General features: G+C 38.2%; 4 protein-coding genes across 11 annotated transcripts; 1 reads left to right on the forward strand and 3 right to left on the reverse strand.

Annotated features, from left to right (window-relative positions):
* Positions 1–387: 387 nt before the first annotated feature.
* On the reverse strand, positions 388–2,203 carry LOC127796674 (CBL-interacting serine/threonine-protein kinase 11). The gene has a single exon (XM_052328941.1). The coding sequence runs from the start codon at positions 1,983–1,985 to the stop codon at positions 693–695; it is 1,293 nt and encodes a 430-aa protein (XP_052184901.1). The 5' UTR covers positions 1,986–2,203; the 3' UTR covers positions 388–692.
* Positions 2,204–8,116: 5,913 nt separating this feature from the next.
* Positions 8,117–10,157, reverse strand: LOC127806413 (EPIDERMAL PATTERNING FACTOR-like protein 6). Of its 3 annotated transcripts, none has more exons than XM_052343683.1 (3): positions 9,464–10,157; positions 9,257–9,300; positions 8,125–8,693 (listed from the first exon to the last, which is right to left on the reverse strand). In XM_052343683.1, exons 1-3 carry the CDS (start codon positions 9,600–9,602, stop codon positions 8,403–8,405), a joined length of 474 nt encoding a protein of 157 aa, XP_052199643.1. In that variant the 5' UTR covers positions 9,603–10,157; the 3' UTR covers positions 8,125–8,402. The 3 variants fall into 3 exon arrangements, with proteins under 3 accessions (XP_052199662.1, XP_052199643.1, XP_052199654.1); XM_052343694.1 differs by having other exon boundaries at positions 8,128–8,675; positions 9,464–10,156; XM_052343702.1 differs by having other exon boundaries at positions 8,117–8,675; positions 9,253–9,606.
* A 2,760-nt stretch (positions 10,158–12,917) lies between these two features.
* LOC127806378 (protein GRAVITROPIC IN THE LIGHT 1) lies at positions 12,918–18,357 on the forward strand. Of its 6 annotated transcripts, none has more exons than XM_052343628.1 (3): positions 12,918–13,252; positions 13,667–14,267; positions 14,520–16,295. In XM_052343628.1, the coding sequence occupies exon 3, from the start codon at positions 14,689–14,691 to the stop codon at positions 16,027–16,029; it is 1,341 nt and encodes a 446-aa protein (XP_052199588.1). In that variant the 5' UTR covers positions 12,918–13,252; positions 13,667–14,267; positions 14,520–14,688; the 3' UTR covers positions 16,030–16,295. The 6 variants fall into 6 exon arrangements, with proteins under 6 accessions (XP_052199588.1, XP_052199596.1, XP_052199619.1 ...); XM_052343636.1 differs by lacking the exon at positions 12,918–13,252 and adding an exon at positions 18,209–18,357 and having other exon boundaries at positions 13,273–14,267; positions 14,520–16,053; XM_052343659.1 differs by lacking the exon at positions 12,918–13,252 and adding an exon at positions 18,209–18,357 and having other exon boundaries at positions 13,273–14,267; positions 14,520–16,041.
* Positions 18,358–18,510: 153 nt separating this feature from the next.
* LOC127806403 (transcription repressor OFP17) lies at positions 18,511–19,074 on the reverse strand. The gene has a single exon (XM_052343671.1). It carries the CDS (start codon positions 19,072–19,074, stop codon positions 18,511–18,513), a length of 564 nt encoding a protein of 187 aa, XP_052199631.1.
* Between the last annotated feature and the right edge of the window lie 5,328 nt (positions 19,075–24,402).

Genomic DNA, 24,402 nt, shown 5'->3' on the forward strand with positions numbered 1-24,402 from the left:
TTTTTTCTATCGTGGATGATGATGATGATGATGATGAAGAAGGGGATCAGATCAATATGCAAGGTCAGATGTGGTTTGAGGTTAAGTGTGTCTCACGTTCATGTTCCAGCCCCGCCCAGGATTGCATTCTCATTTTAATTAATTAATTAATAATTAAGGTTGCTGCATTGAAGTTTGTATATTTGCGGTTGGCATTTGATAATAGGCATTCGTTTACATCTGCTGCTGCTGCTGCTACGGTAGCAAAAAATATGCAATGGGATCTGTCTGTCAGTCAGTCAGTCTTGAACTCACTCGAATATATATAAAAAATAAAATAAAAAAAGAACACACCACCACGCACGCAGTACGTACGCTAACCACAAATATAGAAAGGATAGATAAATCAATGAAATGTGTGTGCGTATATATATATCCCTTAATTTCTCTTAGCAGATGCTGCTGCTGCTGCTGCCAAAACAGACATATACAACAAGATTATGATTACTAATTAATTAATGTTAAATCCCGCCCTCAAATTGTTCTATATATATATATATGCCTGTTATGTTACTTGGGCAAATATATGTATAAATTATATCATATTTGCAGAATCTACAACCTTAATTAATTACTTAATTCGCACAACAAAACCAGATCGATGGAGCTGCTAGCCAGGGGAGGAGGGGTCCCCCTTCCCCCGCGCGCATGGTTCACACCCCGGCTACCGAAATCATCAGCTCCCTCTCAATCTTATTCTTCCACTCCTCGTTGTACTGACAGCTACTACTGCCACCCCCCTTCTGCCTAACTTCCACAACTACCAAATCCTCGCTCAGGCGGCAAATCTCCAAGCTGATTGCTAAGTTCCCGTTAACCCCTGCTATTTCCACTCCCCATTCTTCCTTCTTCCTCAGCTCGATACCGTTTTCGACCTTCACCAGATCCTCCACTTTTTCGATGATTCGCTCCGGCGAGACGGCCGACACGAACCGCTGGCTGCGCTCCGTGTCGTCCTCGAATAGACCGCACAGGTTTAGACCGGACGAGAAGGAGATTAGGTCGAATGCGCTGAGGAGGAACGGACTGTTTTTTTCTCCGATCGCGGCTTTCATCATCGGCTCTTCCTCGTAGAAGCTGATTTCCTGGAGGTCTTTCTTGAACCAGGAGTGGCGCGTGATCTGGTCGATCGTGAGCCGCTTGTCGGCATTGACGTCGAGGAGGCGGTGGAGGAAGCGTTTGAGATCCGGCGACATCCACTTCGGGCACCGGAAATCTCCCTTGTAGATCTTCTTGTACATCCCCATGAGATTCGGATCGTTGAACGGTAGATAACCGGCGGTCAAGACGAAGAGGATGATTCCGCAGGACCAGACGTCGACCTTCGCCCCGTCATAGCCCTTCTTTCGGAGAATCTCCGGCGCCACGTAAGCCGGCGTGCCGCAGAGCGTGTGCAGCAAGCCGTCCTGATGGACCTGGCCGGAGACGGCGCTGAGGCCGAAGTCGGAGACCTTGAGATCGCCGTTCTCATCGAGGAGGAGGTTTTCAGGCTTGAGATCGCGGTGGAAGACGCCGCGGGCGTGGCAGTAGCCGACGGCGGAGATGAGTTGCTGGAAGTACTTGCGGCTGAGGTCCTCGGTGAGGCGACCCTTGGCGACCTTGGCGAAGAGCTCGCCGCATTTGACGAACTCCATGACGAAGTAGATCTTGGTCTTGGTGGCGAGGACCTCGTAGAGCTTGACGATGTTGGGGTGGCGCAGGCGGCGCATGATTGAGATCTCGCGCTTGACGTTAGACATTAAGGCGGAGCCCATGATCTTGGACTTGTTGATGACCTTGATGGCGACGCTCTGGCCGGTGGCGATGTCCCGGGCGTGGTAGACCTTGGCGAAGGCGCCGCAGCCGAGCAGCTTTCCGAGCTCATACTTGCCGAACAGAGCCTTGTCCATTGTGGAGTCTACTGGAGTCTGGCGGGAAAGGGGTGTAGCATTTCCGATCTCAGGCATGTGCCGCCGGTTGCGATCTCCGCCGGAGATCGAGCAGAGATGATTCAGAAAACGAACGAGGATATGGAGAAATTGATTGGTGGGGTGGGGAAGGGAAGGGAAGGATGTTAATTAATTAAAGGATGGTTTTGAATGGGAGAGGCGGTAGAAGCGGGAATTTGGCGGTTGAGAGGAAGGATGGAAGTTCCAGGAATTCAGTAGAGCCACTGTAAGATTGGAGAGTCTATTTATATATGTGGACGACTGTGTCTCCTGGGAGAAGTCTAATCTTCATGATGATGATTGATCTTGATGATGATTGATCATGAAGCTTCATTCCGAATGAACCCCAACCTTAGTAGTTAGCATTTGGTGACATAATCCTTCTATTAATTAATTAAAAAATGCCATAGCAGCAGTATATTTTCATTCATTTTATTAAAACAGCTGGGGCGGCGGCTGTATTATCAAATAAGTGAACCGAAATATTATTAACAACTATGACTTATAAAACAAAGAAAAAGGAAAGTTCCGTTAAAACGAGTTAAATTTAGATGGCGGCAGCGGCAGCGGCAGCAGCGAGACTCGTAGGTTTTAGAATCCTTGACTTAAAAAGCTAAAGGCGTGTTGACTAGCCGATTTCCACGCGGATGCGATGGCCAGCTGCTAAAGGTGCGGATCAACAGGCAATTAGCCCATAAAATCCATTCCCAGCCAGCGAGTTGTTAATGAGTCATCCTTTCCTTCCCGAGTATGTGCTCCATTATTACAACTATTCAAGTCCCCCTTCCTCACCTGTCATATTATATAATCCATACCACATAGATAGAGTCTACAAATATAAAGAAATAATCTGCAACAAGTATTGAGCAAAACAAAAATATTTATAATCCGTAACAACCAAAAATTCTGTCTACGTTCAAAATCAGTCGACCGTCGCTTCTTTATGCATTGTGATATTGCAGGAGAATTCTAACTACCTGGTTTGGTTCTTAAATGCCTCGCTTCTTTATGCATTGTGATATTGCAGGAGAATTCTTGCTATCAAATCATAGTTTGCAAGTTTTCAGCAGAACTCCTCATGGTGGGTAAAGATTTCAACTCATAAAGAAAAAGATAAGAAATTGATCTAAGAGATTTAGTAGTTTATATGTGGCAGTGAAATTCTTCGAATCATTTGGATGGGATTGCCTATGACCTTTATTGGCTATCTTCAATGTTGTAAATACAACCCAAGTGTTTGACTTCAGTGAACTACTTGCCAGATGATATTAATTATGAAGCAAGATTTACATGCACATTGTGAAGGCAAATGCCATGGAGTGTCAAACGGCTGCAAAGGAAGCAATCCATAAACCAAGGATTTTATCCATTTAATTTGATGACACCTTATGATCTATAAATACCACTAGAATTTGAAATTTCCTCAATTACATGCACTAAAACTTACTTGAATAAGATTAAGCATTTTGCGGGTCTGAGAGAAGATAAGAACATGATGACCCTCTGAAATCAGCTTATCCTGTGATGAAGCATCAGAGCCATTAGATTAAAACAGTCTACCAATATAACCACAGCATAACTTTGATAATAGTGATAAATCTGACCAATAGTAATAATATAAAAGAGATCTTGCAGGAGACATTGTCATGCTCCTCTTCAAACTGGGATCCCTCAGTGACATCTGCTATGTGCATTGCCAGTTTTTCAGCAATAACATTGTCTTCCTGGTTTAACATTGAATCCATCCCTTCCCCAATACATCTTCAGCAGCTCTTTTTGTCAAGAGAAGTGGATGGTCACATATTTTCTTCAGAATCTATTTCACAAGGAACAACACATCAGTGCATATTCCAAAAAAAGATGAAAAATAACGCCTTAAGAAATCAACTTTCATACCAGTGTAAATTTATGAAGGCAATGGTTAATCCAAAGTGGCAGTGTTGAATTACAATGTTGCAAGGTTTTACAATTCCCATGTTCATACATTCTCAGAAGAATGTGTCTAATGTTAGAAAACATGATTTGATCATATGCAGTGAAAAAAAAATAAAATTTGATTTTATTGGTATCACGTTTTTCAAATCTTACGGTTAAATCGAAGACACAAAACGAAAAGTTACCTTAAAATGAAATCTGATTTCGTAGCCGATAACCCGCCTGATATCTCCCACGTGTGAGATGTCGAGTCGGTCTACTCGAAATCGTCAAGACTTCAATAGACTTGAGAGAAAAAGGGACTCGAAAATTTTCTCTAAAATTTTCGTTTTTGATCAAACGGATTGATTTTTTGGATTTTGGGTTTAATGTTATATTTATAAACAAGAAACCCTAAAACCCTAAGTGCTATTGGGCCAGGCTTTAAGTGCTAGCAAAAAGCCCAATTCAAATTAACAATTAAATAAATAATCATATTACTTATTTAATTATTCTTATTTCTTAAATAATTGCACTTATAATTTAGTAATTCCATAATTACTAAATTTACCCCATCTTTCTTTTAAAACGATTTATATTGAGTGGGACTTTTTGGGTTCACAATTAAATTGACAATGAGAATTAATCAATTATTAATTCTCGTAAATCATGAGTGACATCTAGCAATATGTCGTGATTACCCAATTTAATGTGAAGCGGGAATGTGAACCTTACACTACGGTGCCCTGCAATACAGTCCCTTTATCATACTATATCCCGACGAGATATGAGATCACAGTCAATAAGTCAAATCTCTCAATCTCGTCATATGACCAAATTTAATAATCACACTTGAATAATATGACACAACCTCTACGGAATCCAAATTCCGTCGTCATATTATCTCGGTCAAGGATTTATCGTCAAGTGACCACTGGATCCCATAAGATATCCTCATCGTATATCTCGAGATGATAAATTTCATGTCTGATGTACACATACCTCGTGTGTCACTGAACTAGGCACATAAATACGTACGGCTGTCCCTGATTAGGACAATCATATAATGTCGTTAATATCCTAATCTACCAACACACAGATATCTATGTCATCTCAGGTCTAAGGACTAATGCAAATCAGTAGTTAATATTGAATCATTGACCCGTAAGATAAAACCCATATGATTCAATATTAATAGTCCCGTTCAGTGAACTCGTTCCTATAACGAGCACCCACCCGTCTTCTTTATATATCTTATACAGAGTGGTACGAGACCCACCAATCTTGTCTTTCAGTATCTTATACCGAACAAGGAGGAAGATAATGTGCCGGCCTTTGCGAGTTACTAATTATCCAAGTTAGGAACTCTATGGCCAGGAACATATTTATAGTATAACGTATTATAGATTATCCGTCTCGATTATTCTTAACAATTAAGAATGGTATCCACTCCTTATTATACTAAATGATATTTATATGTTCAATTCAAATTATATTGTAAATTAAATTAAATTAAACATAAAACTTGTCATTAAATAAGGTTTAAAGAATTACAAGAACAAGCCCTATTGTGTCACTAGAACTGGTCTTAAGGGCTTATATCTAACATCTAATGAGATGTGATTAGTTTTCAGTTTGATAATTGTTCACCTAGAGTTTGATGGGTTAAGTCAATAATAAGTGTTGGAGATCCGGGTTGGATTAGAAGTGTTGGTGTTTGAATAAAAGAAGGATAAAACAGCCGATCAAGATGCCTAATAGTCGACAATCTAGCAGACCGACCCAATTGCCAGAAGCTAAATAAGCCCAAAGTTGAACTCGTCAGAACAAGGTCACACATCGTTGAGACCTGAGTTCAGACCATGGAATCAAGCGAGCTCTGGCGAAGCTCCCAGTCCAACCAAGCGAGCTCCCAACGATGCTTCTAGGTCGTTAGCCTAACCGTTCAGTTCGCACAACAACATTACTACTGACTAATCGGAGACATGGACCCACTTGCTTTATCTGAGAAAAACTAGATCCCTAATAATACGGAGTCCACTCCCAATTTTATGAAATTAATAAAGATATCTTGTCTCCCTGATGTCATCCTTCCACTTTTAGATTTTATACAACCCCTCACTATAAATAAAGGTCTGAAACTATTGTAAAAGAGGATAACCATAATAATATACTATTACTCTGCTGGAATACTCAAAGAACAAAACTCTGCTGGAATACCTAGAGAACAAAGTATCTCTTCCCCCTCCAAAGAAAAATAAAAATATAATAGTCACTTGAGAGAACAAAGTACCCAAAAAAAAAAAAAAAATTCCCCCCACCCCCAAAAGAAAAAAAAAAAATTTGAGAGCCTCCAAAGATACAGTACCCTACCCTCCCCCAAAAATTATTATCGCCCAGGCCCCACTGGACCTTGGGCCGGCCCTGCATGACGTGGTGTCATTGCAACTATCGATGATGTCTTTCTTCTTCACCTTCTTCGAGCTTCAAGCAGCAAATGCAATGAAAAAGAAAATAGAAAATAACTTATACAGCCTGACTCCACTACACTACTTTTTCTCTTCTCGCGTTATATTTTCTTAAAATAATTAATGGTTACTTCTAACTCGTACCGTGCGTTTAGAGATGGGCTGGTGTAAAATGGGCTTCAACTTTGGGCCAAGATTTGTGTGTGGGCTACAATCAATATGTTGGACTAATAATGAACCAATCCAGCAATAAAATATTCAGTACAACTATATTAACATTACCATATTATTATATTGATATTGATGTAGCATTATAATTTAATTAATATATTATATTATTATATACTCAAATGATAAAGTGGAAATTGCAACCCTTTTTTTTTCTTTTTTCTTTCTTTTTTTTTTTTTTTTTTTGGGGGGGGGGGGGGGGGGGGGGACACAAGGACAATTGAAGATTGCGACAGTTTTGAGTTGGCCTAGGGTAGAGGAGGGTTGAATGCCATGATACGCAAAAGAAAGGAAAGCTAATACCAGCCATCAATGTACGCAATTGCAATTTAGAATTTACGGATGAAGATTCTATAGGGACCTGACAGGTCTGAAACTGGGGGCAGTGTCCCTAACAAAAGGAATTCAATTCAATTCAATCATGAAGCACTTCACCCAAATGTCCTAGCATAGTAAATGCATGAGCTGCCTCTACATATATATATATAAAATTAGACTCTATATTTATAATAATTCATTTTAACTTTATAAATTTGAGCCATTAAACAAACAAAATAAATTTAAAATTTCCAATACCAAGATCTGAAAATACAAAAAGGAAAAAAAATCCCAAACCAATGGGCATGTTACTTACTGTTACGGTGGGGCGTGGGTAAAAGGCGAACGCTGGAAAAGCCGGGCTTGTCTTAGCAGCACAGGCCGGTTCACCAATTAGAGGCTACTTTTGCAGGGAGCAGTGCAGAGGCCCCTTGCTGTCCTACCCTGCCAGATTCTATCGCTGTGCGCATTTGTCTAATTTATTTGCCTTGGGATTCGCTTCGCTTCGCTTCGTTGTTGCATCCGCAGGACACAGCCACAGGTGCATTATTTGGGAATGCATAAGTAGGAAGCAAATGTCCAAAATAATGCTCGTACACAACACTGTTTATTTAAAATTAATTAAAAATGCCCCCAGCTTCCTTTATGGGGTAACAAATATGAAAAGTTAATGTTGAATAGGCAAGGCTTTGAGATAGAGCCAAATGGTGTGTCATGATTGATTAGGGTTGCCCTCTCTCCCCCCGGTTACTATTCATTCCAACATTTCTCTACTATTATTGTTTCAATGTATTAGTTATTTATTTAAATTTGCTGGCGAGTAGAAGGTGTAAGACCTTCACTTCACACATGGCAATTTAAATAAAATATTTCTTTTAAGAGTAGTCTCATATGTGACACTCTAAACAAGATATTGATTCAGAGTATAGATAATGAACCCTCAAATTAATCTATATGTATATGTGAGAGTTTTGGAGATTAGGGAAAGATTAGGCATCCTCCAAATCTTTTCCCTTCAAAACATTTTTTTAAATAAATACATTATTTCTTTTTCCTCCTCAAACCGTCTTATTCTAGAAATTTATACTCCACTCCTCAATCGAAACATAATATTTTTTTGAGATGCTTCCAAATATCATCATATAATATTTCTAATAAGATGATGAAATAATATATATATATATATATATAAAAGCAATGCAAATCAAAGTTTGTAGTGGATCATAAACACTTAGCATACACATTTTAACTTCACAAATCAAATCAAGCTCTTTATATCTATCTCTTCTTCACTTGGATTTGGAGTCCCCTACCCTAAAATTGGACAATATTCTCATCCAAATAAAATAGGATTTCGACAGGTACTAATCAAATGAGAGTAGCTTTTAACATCAGCAACGCAACAAATTATGGCTGAAAGAAACCACCGTATAAATATAATATATGTATTAATAATAATTAATATACGCAAGCAAAGCAAGCACTAACTAACTAACTAACTAACTAACTAGGGCATATACAGCTTGTTACCGCACTTGCACCTCCATGCCTCCGGGTAGTACTCGGCCGTCACCGGCGTTCCCGGCGGCACTGGCACATGAACCGGCCTGCACGGCGTGCACTTGCCACACTTGGCTGCGCACCTCGGCGGCGACGATCCCAGCCCTATCAAAAGCCGCCTCGTCCACCCACCCAAGCTCGCCGGAATCACCTCCTTCCTGTCTCCGGACACGATGATCGCTTCACCGTTCAATATCTCCGACACGATCCCGATTCCCTCCTGCACCGATGTTGACATCTAACATAAAGTTTCAATTATATATGTCTCATGTTTCTTCTTCTTTTTTTTTTTCCTGTGGAGTTACATGGAGAAAAATTAAGGAATAAAAATAATAGTTATTTTTTTACACGAAAGATTAGTCTAATAGAAATTGAAAAATTTAAGGATTTGGGTCGGTGGGTGATTTGGACAAATTTTAGCCTTTAGTGTGCATGATCATGATGAGAAGAGAGACCAATTAAATTCAGAAAGACTAAGAAATTAAATTAGAGATTTTTACTGACCAATCAACTTTCTCTTTATACCAATCAAATTGATTTATATGGGGTTTAATTTGGTTTAAACTCTAGAGTTTATATAAGCTGAATAGTTTATAACCAAACAAGTAGAAAATATTAAACTATTAAAAGCTTATAAACTGAATTTAACCAAAAAATAAATAAAAAAGCTAAGCCAAACATTATCACTGCTAAGAGTTGAGCTAAAGATGCTGTGGCGATCTGCACAACGGGTTTGATCTATGGCTGTGATTAAGAAAGACACTCAAAATAAAAGGGGTTCAAGGGAAGAAACTCACCCACCTGAATGTATAGACCGTCTTTAGGAGTGGACGGACGGCTGATATCTGCAGAACCAGAAGATAAATACCAGAGAGAGAGGGAGAGAGAGAGAGAGATGCGATGAGAGAATGCACGGTATGCATTGATCTCTAATTGATTAGATTAAAAGGCTTTGGAAGAAAGAAAAAGATGGCGTCCATTAGAGAAAGGTGCATGCTTTTTGCTTACCTAAACAAGGACTGCCCGGATTTGCCCAGCCGATAGAGCTGGCAAGTGTCATAGCGGAGAAGAAGAAGATGGCGATACAGTAAATAAGAGACCTTTTCTTCACAAGCCTGCAGAGTCTACCAGTCTTAACCCTCTCCATGAACACTAATTAAGAAGAGAAAGCTGCCCGAATGTAGAGAGCGAGGGTCGGCTACCGACCAGCTTTAATTTTAAACGGAGGTTTGTCTGTTAACAGCAGTGAGTAGTGAATCAGCTGGTTCTCTCCTCCAAAGAAAGAAGCTAACGATCCCACTCTCTTTGCCAATCCATCCTCATAGAATTGAGTAGCTAGCTTGCTTATCCCAGGCACAGATCCATTTCTTGCCTTTGCTCTCTTGTCTCTCTCTCTCTCTCTCTCTCGCAGGCGCAGAGTGAATCTAATAAGCAGAAGGTGGGTTCCTCTGCTTTGCCATGTTTAAGCCTCAGATTCTGTAGCAGGCTTTTGGCTCTGTAGCTCAACCACTCCCAAATTTAACCACCCAACTAAGAAGGCTTTTATTACAGAAACCCCTTCCCATTCAGACCACACCTCGCTCTTTCTCTCTCACCTTTGATTTTTTTCTCAAAAGCCATATGCCTCTATGCCTATGGGCCCTCCTCATCTCACACAACAGAATGCAATTCCAAACTCAAGTCCAACCCCATCCATTCATATCTTAACAAATAGCATGACTTCACCATCAGTTTATATATATCTGTGTGTCCCCAGTTACAGTGACATCTAAAACATGAAAACTTCCCTTTTTTTATCAATATAAATTTTCATAATAATTGTTCACAAGGTTTAAACCCCTTTAACAAAATACTTGGGTTGACTCGAGTGAAGTTTTTAGACCCATTTATCTATAATTTCAACCGGACTTTGACATTAACCGCGACCAAATAATTAAACTCGAAATAGAATCAAATTAAAAAAAAAAAAAAAAAACTAATCGGATCAATCTAATTACAATACTTTAGATAAGTTATCACCAGGTCTATCTGCACGTGAAACCCCCTACGATGGACATAATTTGGCCAGGGTAGGGTAGGGGTGGTCAAATGGGAGGATTACTTTGTGTTACTAAAATGCCCCCATCAGTAGGCAGTAGGCACCATGGACCGAGCAGTGCAGACGGACAGCGAGCGGGACCAAGCCCCTGCCCGCCGGGCCAGTCGAAATTTGACCGAAGCAGCGTCAAGTAATAAAAGGATGCAAGGCAAGCCAGGAATCGATTGATTTTTTAGGGATTGAAGCTGCAGGTGGATTTTATTATTAAAATACATGTATATGAGATTATTTTTTCGTTGTATTCTTTTGTTTTAATTCAGTTAGAGGTAGGGCCTTGGCCTTGGCCTTGGCTTTTAGTTTTTCCTTTCCCCTCCCTTGGGGTTGTCTGAGTATGCTCAATGTATATGTATATTTTTTGATCTGTACATTAACTATTTGATGATAAAAATAAAATAAAAGGATGCAAGGCAAGGCTCACTGATCTGATCCGATGGCCATCTCTTTCCCATCTGTCAATTCTCATCAAGATTCCATGGGCAAATAGGTCCCGACAAAACGTATTATCAATTTTATGCTCCACTCCTGCGCTTCTCCTCTCCTGTTTCTTTCCTTCTTACTTTTCTACTAACTAAACGTAGTTATGGTACAAAAATCATACTTTTATTACTCTTTTTCTACTCTGCTATTTGTATTTGGGGGACTTGGAAAATAAACTGTTTCAAAGTGGGGTTAGGTTCGGTGTGTGGCGACAGTAGGCAGTGTGATGTTTGTTTGTGTATGGTACGGTATGGGTTAATTTAATTTGCCCGTCTTCTTGTGTCTGATTAATCTGCAGAAAACAATAATAATAAAAGAGGCTATGGCACCTGAAAAAGGCAGCCCTACTCCCGTGCAATTTGGGAACAGCGGCAAGGTGCAAGGCAACTGTTGGGCGGTCCAATCATTGGTCACAATCAAACCCATTGCCACTCTTTCTTTGTTTTTTTTTATAACCCAGATATCAATACACTTAGCACCTATGACCTCCCAAGAATCACACGCACAATTAAATTCAAATATTTGATTTCAATCAATAAAGTTAATATTAACTCTAACAATGCATAATCTAGTAGAAATTACATCATTTGCATTCAATTTGTTCCTCCAACCACTCGAATCTGCGATGTCATTATCATTCGTTCCCTCTTCCATCGCTGAGCTACCCCGCGGGATGCCACTCTTCTTCTTCTTTTATTCTTGCTTATGCCCTCCACTTCATTGTAAGGATTTTTACCAAGATAGATTTTTCTCGCACAAAAATTAATTAGTGACACCCCCAACCCTACCCTCTGCTCCAATTAGGAACCAGAGAGGCCATCTTGAAAGCACCTGTGGGATATGCCTCAATTGCATTGTAGGTCCATTCAGAGAATTACAGTCCAAACTCAATCACCACTTTGCTCTTCCATTAGTGTCTCATTCACTCAGTATTGAAGGTGCGCAAATTTACATTGTCACCGTATATGGAATTCTGCTTGCTTACACATATATATATAATTTGTGAGTTATTTTAGAGTGTGAAGTTCTACAGGGGATGGATATCTGCACCTAAGAAACATCGCTATCTATGGTGGGTGGTAAGAATGGTCAAGCGTGGGGGATGTGGTTAGATAGAGGGCGTAAGGTGAGGTGAAGGAGATGTAAATGTACATGTGAAGAGGGTATGACTCGGCTTGTTTCTTTGTTGTTGGCCGCATGTAGGGGGTTCTTAGATGAGTGCCAAACTAGGGGCTTGGCAGCAAAGGGCCAGTGTCCCCCATGATCTTACTAAAACCATGCTTCATTTACATATACGTTGGAATTGACCGTTCCCTCCCAAAACTCAGTCAACATGGGTCCTTGGTGACGGAGAAATGAGGAAACAAGCGCCTCTACACCGTGGGAGAGCAACTTGCCTACCCTGACTCTGCCCCCCGCCCCCTCTTTGTTCAATTATTCAATCTCAACAACACTGCACCTGACACCCCCCCACCCACCCACCCCCATCCCCATTCTTGATTGTGACACATCACGACGACTTTGTAGTTTACTACTGCCCAACTCTTTAATTTAAATTCAAAAGTATTGACACTTGTGATTATGCTTGCATTGGCCTTCTCGGGAGATTTTATGTTTAAATATTAAGTGTAAAACTTTGTTTTACCATTTAATATTCATTCTCTTAGTCTCTGTTTCTCATCACTCAAAATGAAGAAATTTTAGTACATTGGCATTAAGAATATGAATTGTGGATTTCATAATTATTACTTAAATCTAACAAGAATGACAACTTAATATTGTAAGAAAAAAAATTTAATAAAATCTAATCTCATGAAGGAGTAAATTTTGATTAAAAAAACTTGCAAATTAGGATAAAGAACCGTCGACCATAATAATGATCACCAATTGGCTCGATTAGGATTCAAGATGTTCAATCATTGAAAGAAACGGAGAATCCTCACCTCGTACTAAATCATGGCGACCTCTGCACATCTAGACTCGGATCCATGCACGCTGCTTTCATCTTCGCTGTATTCACGCCGGAAGAAGCTGTAACCTATAACATCCTGACTAAACAGAGGTTTTTGTCTTCGCGCGCGACTTCCAGTTGCAGTTTGTTCTTAACCATCGTCAGTTTGAAAATCTGTAAATCACGTGGCGAACCAGCTCTGACTGCTCAGACAGACTCAACAGAAAATGGTCAAAATGACTCATTAGTATCACGAGGATCTCTCGGAAAAGTGAGTGAAGATGTTCAATTTTCTGTATCTTCCCTCTGCTGCGCGTGTACTTTCTAGGGAGCAGAACCAGCCATCTTAATTAGAATATAGTTTACAAAGCCCTAAGACGAGAACCTGAGGAAGTTTGAGCTGCCTGCCGCTATATAGCGCTATGAACCAGCCATCTTAACATTGATCGTATAGGAGGAGAGACAGGTTTACCAATTCGAAAAGCCAGGCTCCTTTCTCAACGAAATTTGCTTTTCCCATCCGTCTTTCTCTCTGATGCCTCTCTGTTTCATTAATGTCGACCATCGCGCAAGTCTAATCTAACTTGGGTTTAATTTAGTATATTACGAGTTTAATATAAGATTCACTTTCGATTTTGTTAGAACAAATTTAATCGTTGTTTTGTATTTGTTTTTTTACTGACAGGGCAATCGTCTCGTGGAGATGCAAGAGAGAGCGTGAGGAGGAGCCTGACACGAGTCAATCTGAATCTGGCGTGGTTTCTTTATTCGAGAAGAAGACAAATTGATCAGAAAGAAAGAATTCAAAATCGACATGCGCTATGCTCTTCCCTTCCCTTCCCTTTCCTGTCTCTGCAACCTCCACCATCTTCCCCCACTGTTCAGTTCAGATTCCCTCCTCTGTTTTCCCCATTAAAATAATACTAATCAACCATGCCTCCTCTGTTTTCAAAAAAAGAAAATTTATCCATCTCCATTCGTGCCCCTTTCCTTCGCTTCAAACTCCACTGTCCCTCTCCTCTGAAACCAAACCCTAGCCCTCGGATTCCACAAGTGAACCAGATGCTATCGCCATCTCGTTCTGAGATGAGAGAATCTTTCTTTTCCGTCTTCTGTTCAGCCAACACAACAGATCTCCGGTCCAATCCATTTCCGAACTTGAGTAAATAAAGCTCTCAAACGGCGTCGTCTCTGCAGTTCCACCACCAACATCGTCCGGCCAAATCCATCAATCAGTTCAACAAAAAAGCTTGGCGAACCTTCTGTATTCCTTTCGGTTGCTCCAGGTACCATTTTCTTGTTTGTACGGCCTTCACGTTTCCTCTAATGTTTCATTGCATTCCCCTACCGTGTAGTAAAAAGGAATACAGATTGAATATATGCGCGGCATCTCTTCTTTATCGCCCGATTTTTCCCTTCTTTTTATATTTTTATTCTAGTTCTTGTTCTTCTTGCCGCCGCATCCGACTTTCGCACACAACCCCTTGTTTTCCAATGGCTAGCGGTCTTAATCAAAACTCTTGTTCGTTGTTTTACAGGTATTTTAGCGGGAATCCCGGTCTTTGATTGCTATACAAGAACACTTTTCCGATATTTGCCTGGACTTTAATCTACTTTATTCTAGAAGCAGAATAAGAAGGGGGAATCAACTCAAGTTTATTACCTCTACATTTCCCAGAATCAGTCTGTTCATCACAAATTTAGAATATGGAATGTGCAACCAAACCATCTTCTAAACCTTCCTCAAATATATCAGATGTCGTCTCCAAATTCGCTAAAGTCTGCAGATTTAGATCCCTTGGTGTCTTCTCCTCTGATAATCCAAACCAGCCCAACAATGATGATGTTGCTAATCGAGAACCATTGGCCGAAGACAGCAGCGATGTCACCGAGGAGGCAGAGTGCGACCCAGAGAAAGTTCATCCCCACCCTGATGAGATTCAACCCAAAAGTTCGGAAACCACTGATTTTGTGAATATTGAGGTCTCTAAGTTGTTTGACCAAATTTCTGCTCTCAAGTTAGCTTATGTTAAGCTCCAAGAGGCTCATATTCCATATGAACCGGATAAGATCAGAGCTGCTGATGAGCTTGTGGTGACTCAGCTTCAAGAGCTATGCAAGATTAAGTGTGCCTATAAAGGGAAACAGTTCAAAGAAGTTTACCCTACTTCTGCTCTTCTCGTAGCAAAAATTCGAGTTCATGAAAGGCTTTTGGAGAAATTGAAGTTCCTAGTCAAAATAAAAAACAACCAGATACATGATTTGCGGCAGGAACTTCAGGATTTGGATCTGAAGAACAGAGTGCTAGTGGAAGAGTCAAGGCAGCCGCCAACTAGAAACGAAAATATTGAAATTTTCAATATGTCTTCGTTTGAGGATATCTTTAAGTCAACTTCAAAGGCCATTCATGACTTTGCAAAGCCGTTAATTACTTTGATGAAGGCTTCAGGATGGGATCTTGACCGGGCAGCGGAATCCATTGAAGCTTCAGTAGTGTATTCTACAAGGTCCCACAAGAAGTATGCATTTGAAGCTTACATTACCAGGAGAATGTTTTACGAAATGCCTCTTGAATCCTATAATGTTGATGATATATTGAGGTTTGATGACCCCATCAATGCTCTGATTGAAGACCCATATTCGTCGTTTGCCACATTCTGCAGAACCAAATACCTCTCCCTAATTCATCCATTGATGGAAGTTTCATTTTTCAGAAATTTGGATCATAGGGCATTCGTGACTAGTGGAAGACATCCCAGGACACTGTTCTACCAAGCATTCGTCAAGATGGCAAGGTGGGTTTGGGTTCTCCAAGGGATTGCTACCTCGAGTGAACCCAAAGCTGAAATATATGTAGTCAACCGAGGAAGTGAGTTCATGGATGTTTACATGGAGTCTGTGGAGGAGCTCAATGAAGAAACAATAGTTTCTGATGGGGGAAGATCAAGATTCAAGGTTGAGTTGATGGTCATGCCTGGATTCAGATTTGGGGAGACGGTGTTCAGGTCTCGGGTTTATCTCTCAACCACCTCATGTTGCAGATGCTAGAAACTAAAGCAGGTCTGCTTGCGGGTAACAAAATCTAGCCCGATCATTTTTTGTTCTGAACATGTTAGAGTTTCAGCCCTCCTAGTTAAATCTGAAATGTCAATTTTTTTGTCCTTATACTTGAGCAATATTTTGAGATGAATCCCAGAAGCTTAATACTTTTTCTTTCTAGTTTACTGTTTTTAGCTTTCTCCTCTATTGTCAGGTGGAAGGATATTGTTCGATGTTATCTGAATTGTAAATGGGTATCTAGTTAATTATTGTCTTTTCAACTTTTCTACGATTTGCTGCTGTTCCTACCTCACTTGATTTGTTAGAAGTTAGAACTCATATGGAGAATATCGATTGGTCAAATCTGAAAAAGATTCTCCTAACCATGTTAGGAGGACTCATTGAGAAGCTTTGCGATCTCATTTCCTCAGCTTCAAGTGCTATATTTCAGCATGGCATTTCTGTACTGTGAATTTTCACTAGTCCATGAGCTGTGTTCAGCAACTGCCCTTGTAATGATACATAAGGGGAGTATATGATGAGTAAATTTCAATCCCAGACTTCTAAATATAAGTTCTTTTCTTGCAGAAATAGGAATTTTACCTGAGACCAGTATAGATGAGCATGGGAAAAACTGCCAAGGATTAATTATCTTCTATGATCTAGGTCGTGGAGTTGGTGGTTCTGCAATAAATTGAGAATTCAAAGTAGTATATGAAATATTTCCTGTTGTCTTTTCTTCGTTCACCCATAATTATCATTATATTGGGGTGGGGGGTAAGATGACATTGTAACCAAAAACTTGGATACACCCAATTGATAAACAAATAGAATTAGAGTACAGAAAAAATTCAACACCCTGGTCCCTACTTTCTTGTTCCCTTCCTGCCTCCTGGCACAAAAGTTTCACCTTAAACATATTTTGTTAGGGTAAAATGTAGAATATTATTTATGGTTGACGCATTGATTATTTATTTGCACTTTTTGTTCCTGCGGGCAAATCCAAAATGTCTTGAGGCTTTAAGTTTTTAATTTCATGATGTTTTTATACCAAGAAATGTTTTGAGTTTATTGCAAAAAATGCTTACTTCATCTGCGGTAATGTTGGAGTAAAAATTGTCAGTTTGACGATTTTTGTCTCCCTTTGTCATGTCACATTGCTCATTGACCAAGTATGTCTTAGGGTGTGGAATCCTAAGTGGATGGAGGAGCATGATCAGAAATTAAACTAGTAAAGTAGCCAGTCATAACTAAATGTTCTCTTGAGAGACACGAGTTTGTTGAAACTGGATTGAAAAAGGGAAGTTCATGCAACCAAAATATATTCTTCTGCCTTATATATTTGCCATGTCTTCTACTTTACTTTCACCCTTCTCCAGCCATGTTGGAACTTTATTACGTCTTAATGCGGTGTTCTTAGTCAACTTGTATGCCTGTTCTTAAGCTAGAGGTTTAAGTGCTTAGTTTGAGGTAGAAGAAAAAAAATAAAAATTAACGTTTGAATCACAATAGTATATGTTAAGGAATAGATGGTTCTTTTTTTTTTTCATACTACCACTAATCACGTGTGCTCTATTATTTTGAATTCTTTTATGAAATAAAAGAACAAATAATAGCATCAAATGTTTTTGCCCTATTGCATCGAAGGACAAGTTGATTGTTAGGACCACATATGGCCTCTTGAAACAATGCCTACATAATCTATAAGAAGTAAGCTTTTTAAATCTGCACATAAAAAATCTTGTGAGGTGGACATGCTTTTATTATCTTCTGCTTCACTTACATTGGCCAGATAAAGGTAGTGCCTGGTGATGCTGCTTGTAATGGATGACTAGGGATGCATTTGAATTTGTTGATTTTACATGTAATTTGATTTGCGTATATTCAAGTTATTACATCATCAACCCTAGTACCATGAGATTGGTGCACTTTGTATGGGGTTGAGGGAAGTACTAATCTTGGTCATCTACATCTGACGTATCAAGACGATCAATGATCGATCTGACAGAGAACTAGTTTTTGGTTAAGTTTGAAAGGCACCCTACCTTCTGTTAGATGTTGAGAACAGAACTTTTTATTACTTTTGTAGGGCTATGCATGCATTTTTGTATCATCCACCAATGTGGCCAACTTTCGATTTTAAAATGTTTTTATTGTTGTTTTATTTAATTCTACTCCATTTGTATAGGGCCTTGTTCTCCGACCAAGTAAACGAGTGTAGATGGACCAGAGTACTTGTTTTGGTTGGTATATAACTGCCAAATGGTATGTAGCTCCGTTAAAACCAAGGGTTTGCATCTAGATGCATGCAATTGCGCCAGATGGCTGCCTGGCCGATTAAGAGGGTTCTGGTAAAATATTTTGAATAATACTTCGAAATAAGCTTTATTGTTCTGGTAATTTTGTCAATTATGAAGGTACAATACATACGACAGAGAGAGAGTGCAGAAGAAGAATGAGGATGTTCCGAAGGCTATTATTAAGTGATCACTAGGGTGCATCAACATTCTCGTCGCAGCTGGAGAATAATTCCTTGCATAGTTCTCCATAGAATCTGCACACCAAGTCGATGAAAACTGGACACTTGAGGTTCTTCCAGCAGTAGAGAAGCTCCTCCACGTCAGTTAAATCCTTGAGTTTCCCCTCCTGGACAATCATGTCCACCAGATAATTCTCAAAACTCCTGCATGCTTCTTCAACATCTTCTTGAACCGGGACTGCTTGGTCCTTGTGAGGTAAGTTCATCTTCACATAAGCTGGCGTTAGAGGGGATGGGAAGGGAGCTCTCTGATTCTCTGCATCCGAGAAACTCTTTAGCGCCATGAGTCTGTCCATCTTGCTCGATCTCGACCGTCTAAACGAACCAAATAGCGACAGCAAACCAGTTGGTAGCTTCCTTGGTGGATCCCTTGTAGTTTTAGACGAGCGTCTGGGAAACCGAAGGGCTCTTATAAGGGGGGGCTTCTTGAATCTGAATGTGAAGACTCGTAGCATTTTCCTGCATGGGCTGAAGAGCTTCTTGCAATTGAAGGCAGCTGGAGCTTTCAGCTTCATCTCTCTTGATGGATGGCTGGGGACAGAGTGTTGATTAAGGAAATGGAGCCTGAAAGGTGGGTGCTCTGGCAAACTTCGGTTGAGACAAGGGTTGGTGCAACGAAGGTTGGGGAGGGGGGGAGACAGAATATGGTTATATTGGTTGCTTTAAATTGCCTTTTTTTTTTTTTTTTTTCTTTTTTTGGGCGTCGGGTGGGTATAGTGGGCTTCACGTCTCAACTGGGAAAGTGGTGTACCATGAAGCACAAAACTTAACTAACGTAACTGTTTTTTGAAGCCATGCTTTTCTCCTACTCCTTTTATTTAACTAACGTCTCTCTTTTAAGTACTTTTCAGCTTTTCCTTCTTATAATTATGTTTCATTCCGCGACTTTTGTTTACTTCCATTATTCTCTTTATAAGTGGGCAGTCTGTTGATCCTTACTGATTAATCTGTCTTTCGGCCTACTACCATAATGTTTGTCATAATGGTGTTATTATGTCATCATTCATATTACCAATTCAATTATAGTTATTAAATATTTTGTGTTAAGACTTTTTATTCATAAAATATTAAAATAGTGTCTACTATATTATACGAACCAGATAAATGGGCTTGGGTTGGGCCAGTGGGTTGGGCTGGACTTCAACATGTAAACATAAACATAAACATATTGTTTTCATCGGGATGGCAAGCAGGTTAAGTGTGTGAAGAGTGAGTTTGTTTTTTCTTTTCTTGAGACTCTTCACGTTTAAGTTAAATAAACAAATTTAAATTAAAAAAATTAATAATATATAATAGAAGTATTTTATCAAAAGAGGTAGATGATGATGATCAAAAAAATTATCCATAATAGAAAAACAAAATCTAAAATTTATGTAATGGACTCAAATGAAAGATTAGTACGTTGTTGTATAAGAGAAGTATATTATAAATAACATTTTGGGGTATTTAATTATAGAAGTATTTTTTTAATTTTCATCCCTAATTTCTTATTTTATGTTCAGCTTTGTTTCTTCACCAAATATATATATATATATATATATATGAAAAGGCACATTTAAGTGTTAAGAAGTATGAAAAAATCATTTTCTTATTTTGAAAACTGAAAATTAAAAGTGTTCACTGTTTATAAAACATATTTTCAATTGTTATATAATGCAATATATATTATTATAATTTTATAATATCAACATATATTATATATTATATTATTATAAGTATAAAATTTGTATTACTAATACAATATTTATGATATTGTTGATATTTATACTTAATGATAATAACTTGTTAGTATTTTTGTTATAAATAAACTAGATTTATAACATTACAAGATTAATATTATTTTTGTCACTCGAACATAATAATATATTCATATATTGGAGAAAGTCGTCTCTAAGATTTAAATACTTTACAAAAAAAAAAAAAAAAAGAAACAATTAAAGAGTACTTCAATGGTAAAATCGGATTTTCAGAAGAAATTGAGAGCTCTTGATTGGATAGAAGTGGCATACCTTGAGAAATGAAAGCCAAGCGGCGGAGTCAGTGACTGAATTTTCTTGATTTTTATGGGATTAATTAAAATATTAATACTCAGTTATACAATTATCAGAAGAAATTACGGAAATTAAGGTGCCTTGCAAGAGGGTTTCCAGAAAACTAAACTCTTAAAAGGACTTTCCTAGAGACCTAAGACTAAAGGTGTCTTGCCTTTCTCACTGAAGTTTGTTGCGAGGGTCTCTTAGAAAGGGTCTCCTGGAGCCCATTGCTTGAGGCCTGCATTACTTTTGGACTTTTATGTTTTCTCGTTAGTAATTGGCCTTCTAAGCTTTATCGTTAATAGGCCCCAGTACATCAATTATCAATATAATAATAATAATAATAATAATACTAAATTATTATTATTATTATTATAAATTCTGAAGATGTCGATTATATTTTCTTAAATTTTACAATATTAACATTATTGCCATAATATTCTTTGTATTTCTAAGACACATATTTTATTTGTATTAATAATAAAATATTAATGAATTTTCTATTTAAAATAATATATATAGTTCAAGAAATGATATATTATTAATTAAATTTTCTATTTATTGATATTTTTATTTTTATATTATAATTTATTATTAGTAACTCTTATTCATATTTTTACTATTTTCATTAATATTGATTTTTGTAAGTTTCATAAACCACTCTTTAGTGGTTTGGGTAATTTGCACTAACTGTGCATGTGTTTCAAATATATCATTAATCTCCTTTGACTTTATATATTTCCTAACAGTAAACTCCGTGTTGTTTCCTAATGATTATTATATTTTCAAAATGCCTTTTCTATATCTGTATACTGTAATTTCACAAAAATTAAAAAAGATGTACAAAATACTTGAATTGGCGATGGCTATTCCTGACCATGTTCATGCTAGAATAAGAAAAGAGGCCCGCATGGCAGCTCAGTTACTCAAGAAGAGGGGCATAAAGTGCCTTTCGTGGTGAATCTTAGATCAAGATCAAAGATTGAGTCTCGCAAGCGACAGTGTGAGGTACCTCTCTTCAAAGTGAAGGGGACTCCTTGTGCGCGATGAGCTCGGGTCTAGCCACTGTGTCCGGCTAGGTCACCATGATTAACCTCCTCTCACGTCCTGTCAAGCTGGGTGTAAGGGACGCTCGGGATGAGCGATTTCACTTTTTGGACCAAGAAAAGAGAGAGAGAAAGAAACACACAAATTCAATTCCTCCATCCCTAATTATTGTCGATAGGTGATTGGGAGAAACCTCATCACCTTAGGTTTTAATCAAAACCTGAAAAAAAAAATGGAGAAAAAAAAGAGATGATCAATGATGAGAAAAAACCCCATTACTCAAAACCCATAAAAAAAATTATTTTATCAAGAGAAAATACAAAACGAGAAAGATGAAAATACAGAAAAATAGTTGGGTTGAATTTCTTCCTATCACCAATTGTCAACAATGGGGAAAAAACCTAATTATCATGTTATTGGAACCTATTTGGTATAAGTTTTGATTAGAAGGCAAATTAGAAAGACTAAGACATAAAGACGATATATATATATATATATAAAAAGATGGAGAGAGATTAAGAAAAGGAGGGAGGGGAGAGATAAAGAAAGAAAAAACCTATTAGTGATAAAATAGATAGAGAGAGACAAAAAAAAAAAAAATATAAACGTAGAAAAAAAGAAAGTGAGATACACGTATCGTCAAATTATTATCGTTACTATTGTTTTCCTTACCATAGCCAATAGGCCTATTAGAAACCTTTTTGAGGTTTTAGATGTTTATTCAATGATAACTTCAATTGTTACCTAACAAAAGAAATGGCAAGAGATAAATGAAAAGAGGAGAGTGTGAAAGAGAAAATAGAGAAGAAAGAGAATTATTAATTGGCCATGAGAATAGTTTTTGAGAGAAATGAAGGGAGAGAGGGAACAATAGATAGAAAGAGCTTGAATTAATAGAATAATCGATGAAACGGATATTTTAGGTATTTTTTTTACAACAAGAAAGGTAAATAATATTAATGTAATTTGACCAAAAATTAAGAGTAATAAAAATAAGTCTTCAAGGCACAAGTCAACTGGTTGGATCATGATAAGTTAGAATTCATATCAGTAAATTATGAGTTTGATTTCTTGTCTTATACAATGAGGCAAAGTTTCCACCTACAATTAATCTTTTCTGTCGAAATTGAGAGCACGAACAACGAGAAATCATGCAAGAACAGTAATCTTAAAAGTAATAAAAATGAAATTAATTTACCTTATTGGTTAACAAAGTCATCTATTTTATTTGGAAAACACATGAAAAAAATCCTCTACTTTTGTAAAGAAAACAATAAGAAATATGTAAATATGTCTTTAAACAATTAGCATAAATTTATAAATTTGACAATTTGAGTTGCTTTTTATTTGAAAAACTCTCATTAGAACATACTTTTTATCAAAAAACAAATCTTATTTTCCACAATTCAACAACTCTTTTTATTAATTAGATCCAAAGAAAAACATATTTTATTATTATTATTATTATTATTAGTGCATTAAATTTTACTAAAATTATAGTAAAAATGCCTCATTCAGGTACAAACATATATAGCCACAATAATGGTTAACCATGCACTCTATACACATACGTCACTTCTGTGGCATGAAATGAACAAGGGAAATTCTATTTGCAACCAACGTTTTACTCATTACAGCCATAATTAAAATAAATTTAATAATTACTATTCGCAGCCATACTTATTACTCCTTGCAACCAACTATATTCCAAATTTACCCTCCTATACCCATACACCTCTCAGCCGCGACTGACCGCCGTTCTCAATCTCCACTTGCCTTTTACAGTTACCTACACCGCACTCCAGTCGTCGCCTTCTCTACAGAGCCGTCTTTGCTGTGCGTTCTTGAGGTTAGTTTTACTTACATTTTTTATTGTTTTGGTTGTATCCGTGATTTTGGGTTGAATCTAATGTGAACAACTGCAATTTTTTTGGGTTTGATGGGCTGTTCGGAGGTGAGGGATGGGCTGTTCGGAGGCGGCCTCACCTCCGAAAGCTGAGTTTTGAGTTTCGGAGGCACCGCCTCCGAAACTCAGCTTTCGGAGGCGAGGCAGCCTCCGAACAGCCGAGTTTTGAGTTTCGGAGGCGAGGCCCCTCCGAAACTCAGCTTTCGGACGGGCGAGGCCCCTCCGAAAGCTGGCTTTCGGAGGCGGCCTTCGCCTCCGAAAGCCAGATTTCGGAGGGGCGAGGTCCCCTCCGAAAGCCAGCTTTCGGAGGCGGCCCTCACCTCCGAAAGACAGCTTTCGGAGGGGCGAGGTCTCCTCCGAAAGCCAGCTTTCGGAGGGGCGTGCCCCCTCCGAAAGCTGGCTTTCGGAGGGGGGCAGCCACCTCCGAAACCTAGGTTTCGGAGGCGGCTACTCGCCTCCGAAACCTAGGTTTCGGAGGGTTGGGCTGCTCCCGAAACCCAGGTTTCGGGAGCGGCCCAACTTTCATTTTTTTAATTTTTTTATTTTATATATTATTTTTTATAAAAATATTTAAAAAAACTTAATTTTTTAATTAAATTGTCCTAATTAATATTTTTTTATACTTAATTTTTATTTTATTTTTTATACAAATATTTGAAAAAACTAAATTTTTTAATTAAATAGTGATAATTAAATAGGGATAATTTTTTAATTAAATAGTGCTAATATATGCTAATTAATATTTTTAATTAAATAGTGCTAATTAATATTTTTGTATACTTAATTTTTTATTAAAACTTAATTTTTTAATTAAATAGTGCTAATATATGCTAATTAATTTTTTATTTAGGTACGGG

This window comes from Diospyros lotus, chromosome 1, assembly GCF_014633365.1.
Source record: "Diospyros lotus cultivar Yz01 chromosome 1, ASM1463336v1, whole genome shotgun sequence".
NCBI lineage: Eukaryota > Viridiplantae > Streptophyta > Magnoliopsida > Ericales > Ebenaceae > Diospyros > Diospyros lotus.

What these genes read in the sequence shown, in the direction of transcription:
- LOC127796674 (XM_052328941.1), bottom strand. Translation starts at nt 1,985, where the DNA reads ATGCCTGAGATCGGAAATGCTACACCCCTTTCCCGCCAGACTCCAGTA.
- LOC127806413 (XM_052343683.1), bottom strand. Translation starts at nt 9,602, where the DNA reads ATGGAGAGGGTTAAGACTGGTAGACTCTGCAGGCTTGTGAAGAAAAGG. An exon ending in TCCGGGCAGTCCTTGTTTAG is followed by an intron (nt 9,301 to 9,463) that starts GTAAGCAAAAAG and finishes CTGGTTCTGCAG; the next exon opens with ATATCAGCCGTCCGTCCACT. An exon ending in AAGACGGTCTATACATTCAG is followed by an intron (nt 8,694 to 9,256) that starts GTGGGTGAGTTT and finishes ACTTTATGTTAG; the next exon opens with ATGTCAACATCGGTGCAGGA.
- LOC127806378 (XM_052343628.1), top strand. Translation starts at nt 14,689, where the DNA reads ATGGAATGTGCAACCAAACCATCTTCTAAACCTTCCTCAAATATATCA.
- LOC127806403 (XM_052343671.1), bottom strand. Translation starts at nt 19,074, where the DNA reads ATGAAGCTGAAAGCTCCAGCTGCCTTCAATTGCAAGAAGCTCTTCAGC.